This window comes from Canis lupus, chromosome 35 (genome assembly GCF_048164855.1).
Source record: "Canis lupus baileyi chromosome 35, mCanLup2.hap1, whole genome shotgun sequence".
Taxonomy (NCBI): domain Eukaryota; kingdom Metazoa; phylum Chordata; class Mammalia; order Carnivora; family Canidae; genus Canis; species Canis lupus.
Window position 1 is genome coordinate 3,152,833 of NC_132872.1, and position 14,983 is coordinate 3,167,815.

The 14,983-nt window shown below is 36.9% G+C and overlaps 1 protein-coding gene across 5 annotated transcripts in view; it reads left to right on the forward strand.

The window, feature by feature from the left end:
• Positions 1-11,237, forward strand: part of ZNF148 (zinc finger protein 148) — a 119,678-nt gene extending 108,441 nt beyond the window's left edge. For all 5 annotated transcript variants that reach the window (XM_072811819.1, XM_072811815.1, XM_072811816.1 and 2 more), the window contains 2 exons: positions 3,453-3,571; positions 3,911-11,237. In XM_072811819.1, coding sequence (XP_072667920.1) covers positions 3,453-3,571; positions 3,911-5,509 — 1,718 coding nt within the window. In that variant the 3' untranslated portion in view covers positions 5,510-11,237. The remainder of the gene's footprint in view (positions 1-3,452; positions 3,572-3,910) is intronic.
• The last annotated feature ends 3,746 nt before the right edge of the window (positions 11,238-14,983 follow it).

Sequence of the window (14,983 nt, forward strand, 5' to 3'; positions counted from 1 at the left end):
CTTTTGGGTATATATATAGGGGTAGAATTGTTGGGTCCTATGATAATTCTGTGTTTAACATTTTGAGGTGCTGCTAGACTATTTCCCACAGCAGCTGCCTATTTTCCCTTTTATTTTCTTGATAGTGTTTTTTTAAGAACAACCATTTTTAATTTTTATGAAATATATTGTAATTTTTGTTTGGTTGATTGGACTGTTGGTGTCATGTTTAAGAAATCATTGCTTAATCCAGGGTTAAGATATTTCTATGTTTTCTTCTAAACGTTTTATAGTTTTAGTTCTCATAGGTCTATGATCCACTTTGAGTTAAGTTTTGTATATGATGTGAGGTAGGGGTACAACTCTGTTCTTTTGGATGTGGGCATCAAATTGGCCCAGCATCATTGTTGAAAAGAGTATTTTTCCTCCGTTGAAGTGTATTGGCACCTGTGTTGGAAATCAATTGGCCATAAATGTAAAGGTTTATTTCTGGGCTCTCAGTTTGGTTCTTTGATTTATATGTCTGTCCTTACCCAATTACCACACTATCTAACTTATTACTGTAGCTTTGTATTAGGTTTTGAAATTAGGAAGTATGAGTCTTCTTACTTAATTTTTCAAGATTGTTTTCAAGATTGTTATTGGCTATTTTGTATCCCTTGCATTTACAAATGAATTTTAGGCAGGTTATCAATTTCTGCTTTGAAATCTATAGATCTACTTGGAGATTATTAACCATCTTAAACAATATTAAATCTAGTCCATGAATATTATGCAGAATTAATTGAATTCTAATCAGTTCACTAATTTTCTCCTCTATCATTTTTCACTTTTGAGAAATGACTTTAACTTCTGACCTTGATAAGCTCTATCATCTACATTCTTTATTTCAAAGAAATATGGAAATATGCTTTATTTTTTTTCCAAAATATAACCTGTACTTTCTTTCGCTTTTCATCTTAGACCTTCTGAGATCTTGTTCTTTTGGTTATTAACCATAATATTTCAGTTTAAGTTTAGTATTTCATTTCTCTTTTTCACTGGCTCCTTCCTTTCTGCCTTCAGATAAATCAATGTCCCCAGCCTTATCAATACTTGCTCTTGATTGGATTGCCTCCTAATTGTTACTTCTCATCTCCTTTTCTTCATTTTTTTCACTTCCCAACTTTCTTAATACGTGGTCTTCTTTCCCAGCTTCCATTACTTCGTTAGTTATTCACTTATTAACCCTTTGGCCAAGTGCCTTAACTTTTCTGGAATTTAGTATTTTTTTGTGAAATAAGTGAATTGGTCTCAATTAGTTGGGTTAAGCTCTAAATCTAGCCTCTGAATCCTTGGAGTGCTTATTTAAAACCCAGTATACAGAAGTGGAATTATTATGTCCTGAAATCTGAGTGCATGCTTAAAGTCATTTGCCACACCAGCGTCACCCTTTGCGATCTTTGTGGGGACCCAGTTCGAAAACCACCACAAGTTTCTTTCAACCCTACAATTTGGTAACTTGATAGCAATTATAAAAGTTTTTGTTTGTTTGTTTGTTTTTTTAACAGAAGTTGCATTCTTGAAAATTTTCAAATAATTGTCACCAATTGAATTCTCTTCTTAGGTACCGTTTCTCCTGGACATTTTATAGTAACTAAATTCTCAGTTTCTTGTTATTTTCCTCTACATTTTCTTTCTTTGGCTTTAATCACAGATAGTCTCTTTAAAAGTGCTATTCACTTTAAATTCTAACACTTGGAAGAAACTTTTCCAAATCATACCAGCTCAGTAACATTTTTCCTAGTAATCACTGTAATAATAATTTATGCCATTCATTTGGCATTTAAAAATTGCACAAAGTATTTTGAGCTATGTAGAGACAATTTAGACTCAAATTCTGACCAAAAGAAACGTGATCTAGTAGAATAGAGATGTACAAAATAATTATAGGGATGACATTTATGAGTGCTATAGTAGAGGCACAGGTGAAGTTCTGTGGAGATTTAGAAAAAATAAAGATACCTTTTCCCTGGAAGAATAGGGCAAAGGCTCCCAGAGGATATGGGTTGATACTTGAAGGAAATGTGGCACCTGAACAGAGAGGTGGATTTTTTTTTATTTTATTTTGTTTTTAAGATTTAATGTATTTTTAATTTTAGAGAGAGAGAGTAGTACATAGGGCGCAGGGAATGGTGGGCAGAGGGAGAGGAGAGAGAGAATCTCAAGCAGACTCTACATTGAGTGTAGAGCCTGTCCTGGGTTCCATCACGACCCTGAGATCATGACCTGAGCCAAAATGAGGAGTTGGACACTCAACTGATTAAGCCACCCAGGCGACCCTAGGTGGGCATTCTTGACTGAAGAAGCAGCATGAATCCACAGCAGAGGTAGAATAGCTCAAGATGATAGGTATTTTGATGTGGCTGGAGGAAAAGTTTTAAGAGTAGTGAGATACAATGTTGTAAAGGTAAACTGGAGCTGGACATAGTTTTGTTAATTGTCTCTTTATAATGTGTATATCTTGTTTTCCCAAATTACATTATAAGCTCTTTGAAGCCAAGTAATGAATCTTACACTTTCAATCTCCTATAGCAAGGTTATGGGTAGAGGGGAAGTATTCAGTGAGATTTTGTTGAATGTATGAAACAATAGCTTCCCAAAAAAGTGTTATTCAAGATAACTTACTGTCACACCTTTCTGTTTACTGTGGTTTTATCAGTAAAAACTACTTTAGATCTCCATAGTTATGGTTCCTTACAGCTAATAAGACCTTATGAAATGTTTAAAAATAAAATGGAGGAGGTGAGGCAGGAGTTGTGTGTCTGATTAGCAGTACTGTTTGATTCATTCCCCAAAAGGACATGAGAAATGCTGGTTTGAGTTAAGAAAAAGGATGAGTATAAACAAACCTTTTGAAACTTAGTCTCTAATTTGAGTTCTTTTATGTTTTAATAAATTAGATTTTTAAGAATATTTCCTAGGATTCAGATTTCATTTAACCACAAATATTTGTTGAAAAGAAATGAAGAATTGAAAAGGTGTACTCAAGAATTGTGTTGGACTATATATGGGTAACATTTTCTTTTTTCAAAAAAAAATTCTAAAATATTATTTTATATGATTGAATAAAAAAGATTAAAAGTGTCAGCTACTCTACTGAAACGGTGTTCACATTGCTATAATTCCTGGTACTGCTGCTCTCCATGGAAAGAGTATGTTATGTACACATACAATAGAAAGGTAGGGAAGTTGAGTATGCCTGCTTTCAGACTTTTCTTTCCAGTGGCACGTGCCAGTCTTTTATTTTTGTAAAGCAAAATATTTTTTACAAGTTAAATTGAAAGATGTATTTAATATAGGAAGAATTTTTTCACTTGAAAAGAGGAGAGTATGACAGTTTTAAAGAGCTATTCTTTAGAGATTCTTGTGGTAAAGTAATTCATTATTTTACAATATTTGTTTTGTTTTAAACTTTCTATATCATGTACTAGGTGAAAAACCATTTCGCTGTGATGAATGTGGTATGAGATTCATACAAAAATATCACATGGAAAGGCATAAGAGAACTCATAGTGGAGAAAAACCTTACCAGTGTGAATACTGTTTACAGGTAAGGAGTGATTTGAAATGTTTGGTTTTGGTGTTTGGGTTTTTTAAAAATCACTTTGTTGAGGTATGATGGACATTGAAATTCTTCTACATGAAATTATAAAATAATTCTCTTAAATTAGAAAATGTGACTACTAGAACTATTTGAAGAACTTCCCATCCCAGCTGCTTCTGATTAGATTTCTAATAAACAACTGGCTCAACAAGTTAGTTTGGAATTACTTATATTATTTTACCTCTATCTATCTTTATATTAATTACTTTTTTCTTTTCTTTTCTTGCTTGACGAAAAACACAAACTAAAACAAAAAACTGACTGCCAAAAATCTGAATTTGACAGTATTTTTCCAGAACAGATCGTGTGTTGAAACATAAACGTATGTGCCATGAAAATCATGACAAAAAACTAAACAGATGTGCCATCAAAGGTGGCCTTCTGACATCTGAGGAAGATTCTGGCTTTTCTACATCACCAAAAGATAACTCACTGCCAAAAAAGAAAAGGCAAAAAACTGAGAAAAAGTCATCTGGGATGGACAAAGAGAGTGCTTTGGACAAATCTGACCTGAAGAAAGACAAAAATGATTACTTGCCTCTTTATTCTTCAAGTACTAAAGTAAAGGATGAGTACATGGTAGCAGAGTACGCCGTGGAAATGCCACATTCTTCGGTTGGGGGATCGCACTTAGAAGATGCATCAGGAGAAATCCATCCACCTAAGTTGGTTCTCAAAAAAATCAATAGCAAGAGAAGTCTGAAACAGCCACTGGAGCAAAATCAAACCATTTCACCCTTATCCACATACGAAGAGAGTAAAGTCTCAAAGTACGCTTTTGAACTTGTGGATAAACAGGCTTTGCTGGACTCAGAAGGCAATGCTGACATCGATCAGGTCGACAATTTGCAAGAGGGGCCCAGTAAGCCTGTGCACAGCAGCACCAACTATGACGATGCCATGCAGTTTTTGAAGAAGAAGCGGTATCTTCAGGCAGCAAGTAACAATAGTAGGGAGTATGCGCTGAACGTGGGTACCATCGCCTCCCAGCCTTCTGTAACACAAGCGGCGGTGGCCAGTGTCATTGATGAAAGCACGACGGCGTCCATATTAGATTCACAGGCGCTGAATGTGGAGATTAAGAGTAACCATGACAAGAACGTTATTCCGGATGAGGTACTGCAGACTCTCTTGGATCATTACTCCCATAAAGCTAACGGACAGCATGAGATATCGTTCAGTGTTGCGGACACTGAGGTGACTTCTAGCATATCCATAAATTCCTCAGAAGTCCCCGAGGTCACGCAGGCAGAGAATGTTGGATCAAGCTCCCAAGCATCCTCGTCAGATAAAGCCAACATGCTGCAGGAGTACTCAAAGTTTCTGCAGCAGGCTTTGGACAGAACTAGCCAAAATGATGCCTATTTGAATAGCCCGAGCCTTAACTTTGTGACTGACAACCAGACCCTTCCAAATCCGCCAGCGTTCTCCTCCATAGACAAGCAAGTCTATGCAGCCATGCCCATCAACAGCTTCCGATCAGGAATGAACTCTCCACTAAGAACAACTCCAGATAAGTCCCACTTTGGCCTCATAGTTGGTGATTCACAGCACTCGTTTCCCTTTTCAGGTGATGAGACAAACCATGCTTCTGCCACTTCCACACAGGACTTCTTGGATCAAGTGACTTCTCAGAAAAAAGCTGAGGCTCAGCCTGTCCACCAAGCTTACCAAATGAGCTCCTTTGAACAGCCCTTCCGCGCTCCGTATCACGGATCAAGAGCTGGAATAGCTACTCAGTTTAGCACTGCCAATGGACAGGTGAACCTGCGGGGACCAGGGACAAGTGCTGAATTTCCAGAATTTCCCTTGGTGAATGTAAATGATAATAGAGCTGGGATGACGTCTTCACCTGATGCCACAACCGGCCAGACTTTTGGCTAAAAAAATGTGTAAATAATACTGGCACTTTAGAACAGATTAATCAAGAGTGGGGTTACTCTGTGTAAAATGGAGTGCTGTACAGATTTAAGAGCAATGAGCTATAACCAGTTAAGCTGATATGAATAGCAAGATAATCCAATAACTGCATTTTGTTTGGTTAGTCAGCATTCTTTGAACTGCCTTACATGTTGTCACCTTTATAGAAGCAATGCATTACTTGTTTTAGAGCAGAAACTTGCTATTCCACCTACACCGAGTTTAAAAGGAAAAAAAAAAGACTTTCGCACAATTGTTTCCTAACTGATAACATTGTACATTCTTAGGAGATTAGTAATTGTGTGAAATTTACTCATACTGTTTCTAAGTTTTTCAGCATAGTCATTGCACTTCAGCAGGGAATCTGAGTATACTTTACAGACAGAGTGAACTTAAAAGTTTAAATGTCAAGAGATTATGGCTTAAATAAATTAGTGTGTCCTATAGGGGGAAAAAAAGAAACCAAGAAACCACCTTTTAATAAGAATGATAATGCCATATACCCTTGATTTTCATTTTGCATTATATTGACATGTTTTTTTTTTTGAGAAAAAATAATAAAAATCTGATAGTCTAAGACTCCACTATTTAAAAGCCTAATTACTTTTAAAATATGCATACTTTCAAAACTTTTACCAAAATACGTAACTGTTGAAGCATTCACTTCTCTATGGAAGTATGCATATTGGTGTCAGTTTCTTTGTACAGTTGTACTTAGATATTTTTTATGATTTTTCATGTGCAGGTATCAAGGTTTTGAAGTTTTAGTAAAAAGATATTCTGTAGATTACATTCCCAAGAACATAATGCTTACACAAAATGTATATTCCACGTTTTAAAGCTTAATTGTATTTTACTTTACATATACACTTCAGTTAACATAGAGCACTTAGAATCTATTTGGTATTTTTGATTTCTCAAAGTAAAAAAAAAATTAGATTTTTAGGTTTGATATGGTTGTGTCATAATCATCTCATAATTGACTATTTTAATTTTGGCAATAAAAGGAAATTGGGTATCTTTGGAACTGTAAAACCTGGTTTAATCCTTCTCTTTCTAGAATCTTGATAGATTGGATAATTAAACAGTATCCAGAGAAACTAAAGAAATGGGCATTTTAATTGCTTATTTTATCTTGAATTACTTTTTAATGAACACTGCTCATTACAATTTTACAAACCAAAAGTGTTTACTAATTCTAGTAACTACAATTTCTTTTTCAGCTAGATGAGTGATCGGAAACTTTTTGTTGCATTTCAAAATCTAAATAAACTACAGACTTTATCCTTATACCACGAATGTTTTTTTTTTTTTTAATACTTTGTCTTAAAATAATACAGCATGGTACAATAAATAGTGCTTTTATATAAACACATATATATACTTTTCTAAAGAATTGACGGTTTGAGTTACACATTGGACAGTTTTAATTTTTGGAAAATAACATTAGTTCTGTTGATTTTACTATCCTCTTTAATTTGTTCCAACTTTTTGTTTATTTTAATTTCCAACATCTTTGTCATGATGCACATACTGATGTAGCACCAATGATAATCTAAAATTAATATCCTTGGAAGGTGAAACTTTATTGTTGCTAATTTCCACTTTAACCTTTTATATTGGCCCTTATATAGATCTGCAGTCTTTATTTCAGTATAGAATGTTATACATTTAAGTTATTTTTTTCTTTTATTTAATGGTATCCCCAGAGTGTTCTCATAAAGAAAGGGAACAAAGGAAATACCCACCACCCTTAACATCTTTTACATTTATTTTGAATATTTTGGTGTTTTGTGATAATAAGTATAAATTATGTTTAATGTGGTTTCCTCTATGCTTTGGTTATTAAGCTTTGCTTGAAATATTAATTTTCCTATTTGACAGCTTTCTTTGCTGCCAGATTTCTCAAGAATTTTAGACTTCTTTGAAGTAGATATTTAAGTTCTGCCATTATTGACTTTTAAGAATGGTGTGTGTTGGGTTACACATCACACAATTGCAAGAAGCCTTTATTCAGATGAGATGTTAAAGATGGAACTGTGCTCATCCTATATAGGCATTTGTATTTTTCTCATACTACTATTTGAAAATAGGCATTTATTTCCTGAGTTGATTTTTATTTGAGCCTGATCAAAAATTTTGTTCTGTTAACAACTTGATGTAGTTCTTGGTATAGTATACAGTTTTATGTTTGCTTTAACATCACCAGCACAGTTTTTAGAATGTGACTCTATTGCTGAGCAGTTAGGGTAAGCTAAGGAAGGAAGGCCTCTGAAAATGGTAGTTATGCAAGCGGAATTTCAGGTGTTGAATTCCTGTCTTCAACACATTTCTTTAAATCTACGTAATGGCAGACTTTTCTACCACATTATAAGCATTTTTGAGAAAGGTGATACTTTGGCATAACTTGTTGACTCACCATTTAAGTATAGTAGTCATCACTCTCTTACTGTGAAATTCTAAATGCCTACCAGAGTTACCTTATATTATCATCATATGATAAACATCTCAGCAGTTTGGGTTTCCCCGCTTCAGTTTAGAAAGTTCCTTCATTTCTATCTGGGCATTAATAGTACAAGTAAGTAGCCTTTTGTGCTGCCGTAGATCAGAATATTGAGGATATGAGATCCCCTTTTGCAATATGTTTTTCTCATTTCTATCAGTGAGCAAATTGTTCTATTAAAACATGCTCTTACACACCATTAAACTTCGGGTCAATGTGAGTGAAGTATGCTTTTTCACTTAGTACCTACTCTTAACGTTTGAAGATTGGAAACAGATCGTGTTAGATGAGGTAATATCTGCTGAACATCTTCTAAAAGCTTGTGGGTTTTTTTTTTTTTCTTTTAACTATTGTATACATATTTCATTTGGTTCAGAATATTTGGGTGGCTCTTAAATCTTTTGGATTTACTTGCAGATTTTCTACTTGATACCATAGAAACCCATCCTTTTAGCTCTGGCTGAGGACTGTCAGTGGTTGGGTAATTTTCTCTTTCTGAGAGGCAAAAGAGGTCTTGTGCTCAGGGTAGGCTTTCATTTCCACAGGGGAGAGAAACTTGCAAGTGCCAGCTAGGTTAGATCTTTTGCCACTTCTTTCATTTTATCAATTTGAGTTTTTAAAGGGCTGTTTAAAAAAAAAAAAAAAAAGCCGGGAAACTTTAAAAGTAGGCATTACTGTAGTACTACATTTCTTAGACATAGAACATCTTAACTAGAACTTGTTTTTTCACAGTAGAATTACTTGAAGAAGCACTATTATAATCAATGAGAAACTTTTTGACACTGCAATTTAATTTAAACTTTTTCCGTTTCAAATTGCTTTATTTCAGGGAAATAATTTTCCAGTTGTTTTTGCTATATTCTGCAAATAAAACCGTATGTTTCCTTTTTTCACTTAAACTTTGGTAGGAAACAAAACTAAAGCAGACAAACATTTCTTGTTGTGTTTGTTGCTTTCTTTAATCCAATGGATAAAAAAGTAAAACCCTGTAAACATTATTTTATTTTTTTATGCAATACCATGCTGTAAATATGGTTCATCAAATAAGGATGTACCTATGATTGAATCTTTAATTCTGCACAGTTAGAGTTTATATATAAACGTGTCTTGACAATCAAGGACTTTTATGTGAGTCTTCCTTTATGATGTTTATTAATGTTATGCATTCCATTTGTTTTGAAGTGAGTACCAATGTGCTAATTTGTATTGTCTGAAAGTATGTAATGTTTTTACAGCTTGTTTTTAAGAATCTGTAAATATGTACAAACAAATCACAGTACTGCTTTATGTTAGAAGGCATATGATGTTGTACTGTATGTAAGCAATAATACATAGCAGTGCTAACTTTACAAGTAGCATCAGGAAAGTTCTAAAAACATTTCAGAGTTATTAATTATCCTTATTTCATTTAATAATGATTATCTTTAATCAGTTTTTATAAGCAAATTCCATTGTTCCTCCTATTGGAACATAACACTGTTTACACAGCATAATTGAAGTTGCAGGGGAGACAGGCTAAATCTGACTTCATCTGTACTCACTCTCACTAAGCATTGAATGGCCTTACCACTCTTCTGCAAGATGGAGGAAGACCGCAAAACTTAGTGCCCATCACACTGAAGGAAGGGGGTGTGTTGTTTTGTTTTGTTTTGTTTTCCTGCTTCTGTACTGCTACCTAACTTTGTGGTTTGCTTTGGATTTTAATATTTGTTTCTGTTTTAGATTCAAGCCCATAAGTTTTGAGGTGACTTCAGCTCCATTGTGAAATAGTTCTCTTCATATTTCATAGCTACATTTCAATAATTCTCAACTTTCTACTTTGATTTTTAGATACTTATTTTTCAAGCTTGATTTCTCAGCTGATCAGATGAATTTATTCAACTTCAATACAAAGAAAGACAAACCTATTGTAGTTTGAATTGAGTAGATATTATACTGTACAGAACAGCTAACTATTTGAACACACACATCACTGCTTTAGAAATAAAACCGCCAATTTATAAATGTATATGACCTACATTTTATAGGAGAAATGTTTTTAAATGCTAGTCATTTATATAATGTGCTTTGAAGGATTTGCTAGTCCACTTCTGTCACTTTTTAGTACACTGGTATCTTTTATATGTAATGTATGCTTTTTATTATTGTAGCAAAGCATTTCAGTAGAACGAATTTTGCAACAATATGGGGGAAATTTTTCATTGTTGGATTTGAATTATACTGGATTTTATCTGTGTAGTCTTGTCTTTATTTTAATGCTGTCTGGAAGGGAACTTGGTATCCAAATAAAGCAGGTAACCTCATTTTACTTCAAGGGCATACTGTGTAGTGCTGAATTTAATCTGGAAATCTGATGATTTTGAAAAGACAAACACGTTTATAAAAATTGTACAGAAGAAATTAAATGTGTGATGGAAATCCTGATGGTGGAGCACGTTGAATTTTCTGATATATAGTGTTATTTTCCTGGGATCCCCTATGCCTTCTTTGTATTTCAACTAATAAAGGAAAAACCCTGTCATTAAAACTGGTAGGATAATATAGGATATTCTGATTATACAGTATTACTTTTCCTATCCCGTTTTCTGACCCTTTTCTCAGTCACTGTAAATTTTTATTTTCTATTTCCTATTGATAATTAAACATGTACATAATATAGACACTGTTGTATAAAACTGAATGAATTGGGTTGCTATGCTTGAATGGGTAACTAAGTGGAAATATTATGGATACTGAGAATTCATAATGTCAGAACAAATCTCCAGGAGAAAGAGGGGCATCATGTGTCCTGGGAAGGTCACAGCAGATGTTTCTTCAACCCCCTGGATTATCTGTGTGAAAGAATCAGCTGTAAACTCAGTATCTTATACAAGTGGGTCTTTCCTTCCCCACCTCCCCCCAAATATATGAGCACTAAATTTCAAAATCTACTCAGGTGAAAATTGCTTTGCAATGAAACTTATCACATTGAAATTTTCACTGTTAAAGATATTTGTGATATTTTTAAATACAAACTTTCACATCAGTAGTCAGCAGCCTGACAATTGAAATCTGGTAAGTCGGTATGTTTTAAAGTATATTTTACCCTCCAAATAGAATTGTTTTTAAACAATCGGGGGGACTTCTGTTTGTTTGTTTAAATGCATTTTTTAAATTGTCATTGTAAAAATAAAATCTTGCTTGACCCCATATTATGATATGAATGAATTGCTGAGCCTTTATAATACAATGAAAGCTTGTTTCATGCATAGTCATGGAACATAGACATGTTCTTCAAACTGACCTATTATTCATTAAGTGGTTTAATGAGTTTCACAGCTTCAGGCATTGTTGTCATGTAGTTAACCTTACCACTTGGGGGTTTATAATACCATTTTATGTATTGTGATACTACAGGAAGCTGTTTTGTTTCATTTTTAAATGAATTATTAGACTAATTTATATTTGCAAATTCTGCATTTTAAATGTGGACACTTGCTGTTTGAAAAATAAAAAAAGAATACAGAATACAGTTTTATGAATAATTTCCTAGCTGAATTTTTCACAATATTCTGAACCAAATAACTAATGGCAAATATTTAAAAACTGGTGCATAGATTTATATTAAAGAAGTAAAAGGATGTTTGTATGGAATTAGCAGTTTTTACACAAGTTGGGTAACAAATTAGGATCTTGACTGTATGTGGTTTTGTGTAGAATGTATTAGTTCTAAAATTCAGGAGTCAAATATTCCTGTCATCCGGTACTTGAGACTTGAAATACATTTAACACAGGATTAAAAATTATGTGATTCTTCTTCTTTATGGGCAAGATTCTATTAACCCATCATATGTGGGGTTTGGGCCTCCCACCCGCCCCCCCCGCCCCATTAGCGAAGATAGTTTTGTTTTTATCCATTTGCCAACTTGCCGGTCCTCTCTCTTGTGACTGGTGGGACGGACACATTTGTAAGTAAGCTGTCTGCAGTTAGGAGTACAGTCCAGGTCATGGTACAGATACAAACTAAACTGGCCTTTGCAGAGACTAGTCCTAGGATCCTGGCTTTATTAGCATGGAGCTGTAAGTAATTACACATCATAACACTGATAGTCTACTAATCCATTTCCTAGATCTCCATTGTCCTTGAATGATCGGAAATGGTAGGGAGAAGGGTGGGGAAATACTCTACGTGATACTTTCACCTTCTGAAGGTTACAAGGAAAAAATGAAATTGAAGTCCCTTGAATTAATGCATCATCATGGAGTCTTACTTGACAATTTATCATGCACAAAAGGAGGATGAAGATTTTTACGACTATATGTTTGGATAGAAATTTTTTTTTTTTCAGACTACTGGCTGTCCTGTACCTTGCTCCCACCCCTACCCCGTGGGCCTGATCAGGTATTAGGGTACGTTATATCCATTTGGTTGATAAAAGTCAGTAGAGCATAAAAGTTTGAACTGAAGGTAAAATTTGGGGCCTCATAATTTTCGTTCTTTTGTCATTTTCAAATGTCCTTAAGGACATTTATAGTAAAACATTTTATGCACACACCCATGCAGATGTATATGCGTATGTGTAAGAACTAGGATGTGAAATGTAATACTGTGGGAATGACCATTTTCAAAGTGATTTTCAACTACTGGGAAAACTCCAATTTAGAAATGAATTTGAATGGTAAAATAGGGAATATTTTGAGTTTTTTGCATGTTTACCCATTTATTCAGATGAACTTTTAAAATCATAACTTCATTTTCCCTAGCTTCTCCCATTCTTAATAAGATTCTGAAACTGATGCTCGTGTCAGGATGGTGAAGGGAGCCAAAGAAATGGATTATCTGTGATAGTAATTCTGTTTCTAATGATTTGAATTCTTATTTGCTGGGGTCTAATATTCATTGAGCATCGATCACCCACTAAGTTGCAGGCATTGTGCTGGATGCAAATAAGAGATGGTTGAGGCTACTAACATCTTTATTTGAGCATCTGAAAGGTATTCATAGTGATATCAGTTACGGGGTGCGGTTGTACTCTATGATAGATATTGAGTGTTCAGATGTGTTGGGCGCTGTGCTGAGTAACTTACACCTTATTCCTCATCAAATGGGTAAGTGGTAGATTTCTTTATTTTAGGGCAGTTTTCTGGAAAACATAATTTTAACAAACTGCAGAAGATAGAAAATACAGGCCAATACAGTGGAAATAAAGAACGTTGTTTTAAAAAAAAAAAATCCCTATTAAAATACCACACTAATGGCTACAATTCAACCCTGGACTGTGGAAATGAGAACAGTAGCCTTTGTTCAGAAGGAACTGACCTATTCACCGGAATGGGAAATGCGTACTCCCTAGGGATTTGTGAACATGAGGGGCACCTACATCTCCGCGGGGAGCTGGAAATGGATGCTAGAGGCTGCTCTCCGGGAGGTAGAGAGCCAGTGCTAAGGAGTCCTCCAAGCACAGTCTTCATGGGGTCGGTACTAGTTTAAATCTGTTGAAGTCTATACATTGCTAGTCAGGACCCCCAGCCATGATTATGATGCTCTTTATGTCAAATAACCCCCACTGCCCCCTAATTATCTGATCATCTCTTTTCCTTGACTGTTTCCTTCAAGGTGTCTGTGTGGGCCACTGTAAGGTTTACCCGTAGGCCTCCAGGACAGTTGTCCTTTGGCCTTCGTCACTGGCCACGTGAAAGTTAGTTTTGCTAGAGCACAAAATTAAATGACAGGATACAACCAGGTAAACCCACGGGGAGCCCCTGGGGGCTGGACATGCCGGGAGCAGCTGTCCCGGGCAGGCTGCTGAGTTGGGCCTCCAGGCCGGAGGGCAGCTTAGGGCTGAGGGTGACCAGGGGCGGGCGGGCAGGCGAGGAGGAGCCAGACTCACAGGCCGCACAGGCCGCACTGGCCGGACAGCAGGAGGCCTAGCGGCCCCGAGCCTAGACTTGGCCTTGACAGGAGCACCAGCCCCTTGAGGTGGTTTATAAGCCGTAAACGCTGAGCAGCCCCGGTTCGTGCTGCTGGAGCGGCGCAAGGCGGGGTGGAGCCGCGTGGACCAGGCCCTGGCAGCCCGGATGGCGGGCCGCGCAGACCGGCTGAGGTCCCGACCCGCTGGCCCTACCAGCTTTCGGAACCTAGGAGCGGGTGTGGGGGGTTCGTCTGCATCGCACTGACCAGCAAGGGCCAGCAAGTTGGTGGAGGAGGTTCCATCTCCAGGGACTCTGGAAGGGGTGCGACATTGTGGAGAACAAACGTCTATGGAGTGAATGTTGAGAAGCCCGTAGACTTGCAGGGGGTCGTGGGGGGACAGGCGGATCCCCCGGCCTGCAAAGTGAGGAGGTACTGAACCACTTGGCCCCAAGCTCTGGGTTAATGAGGGAGGGGACCGCCGGGGGGCCCAGTGGTTTGGCACCTGCCTTCGGCCCAGGGCATGACCCTGGGGTCCCAGGATCAAGGCCTGTGTCGGGCTCCCCGCATGGAGCCTGCTTCTCCCTCTGCCTGTGTCTCTGCCCCTCTCCCTCTCTCTCTCTCTCTCTCTCTCTCTCTCTCTCTGTCTCTCATGAATAAATAAAATCTTAAAAAAAAATGAGCAGGAGCGTGGGTGCTCGTGAGGCAGAAAGCCCCGTGGACGGTAAGGTGGGAACCCAGCAGCTCCCCAGGCAGGAGGAAGGGTGCGGGTGTGTGTGCACGTGCTGGACCTGCTCCTCCACCTTTTCCTCCTGTGTTTATTTTTCTCGCACCATGTCTCTCCGTTCTCTGCTATCTCCTTTGTCTCCTTCCTCTTGAACGACTTGGGTATGTGCTGTGGAGTGCATACACCAGGGGGAAGCGGCTGACTGACGTTGCGTGACGCCTGGCCTTTCATGCAACTTATTTACCTTCAGTGTTTGTAGTATTAATGTTCTAGGAAAATCCAAAATCAATTGTTCATCAGGAAAAGACTGTGGGACCC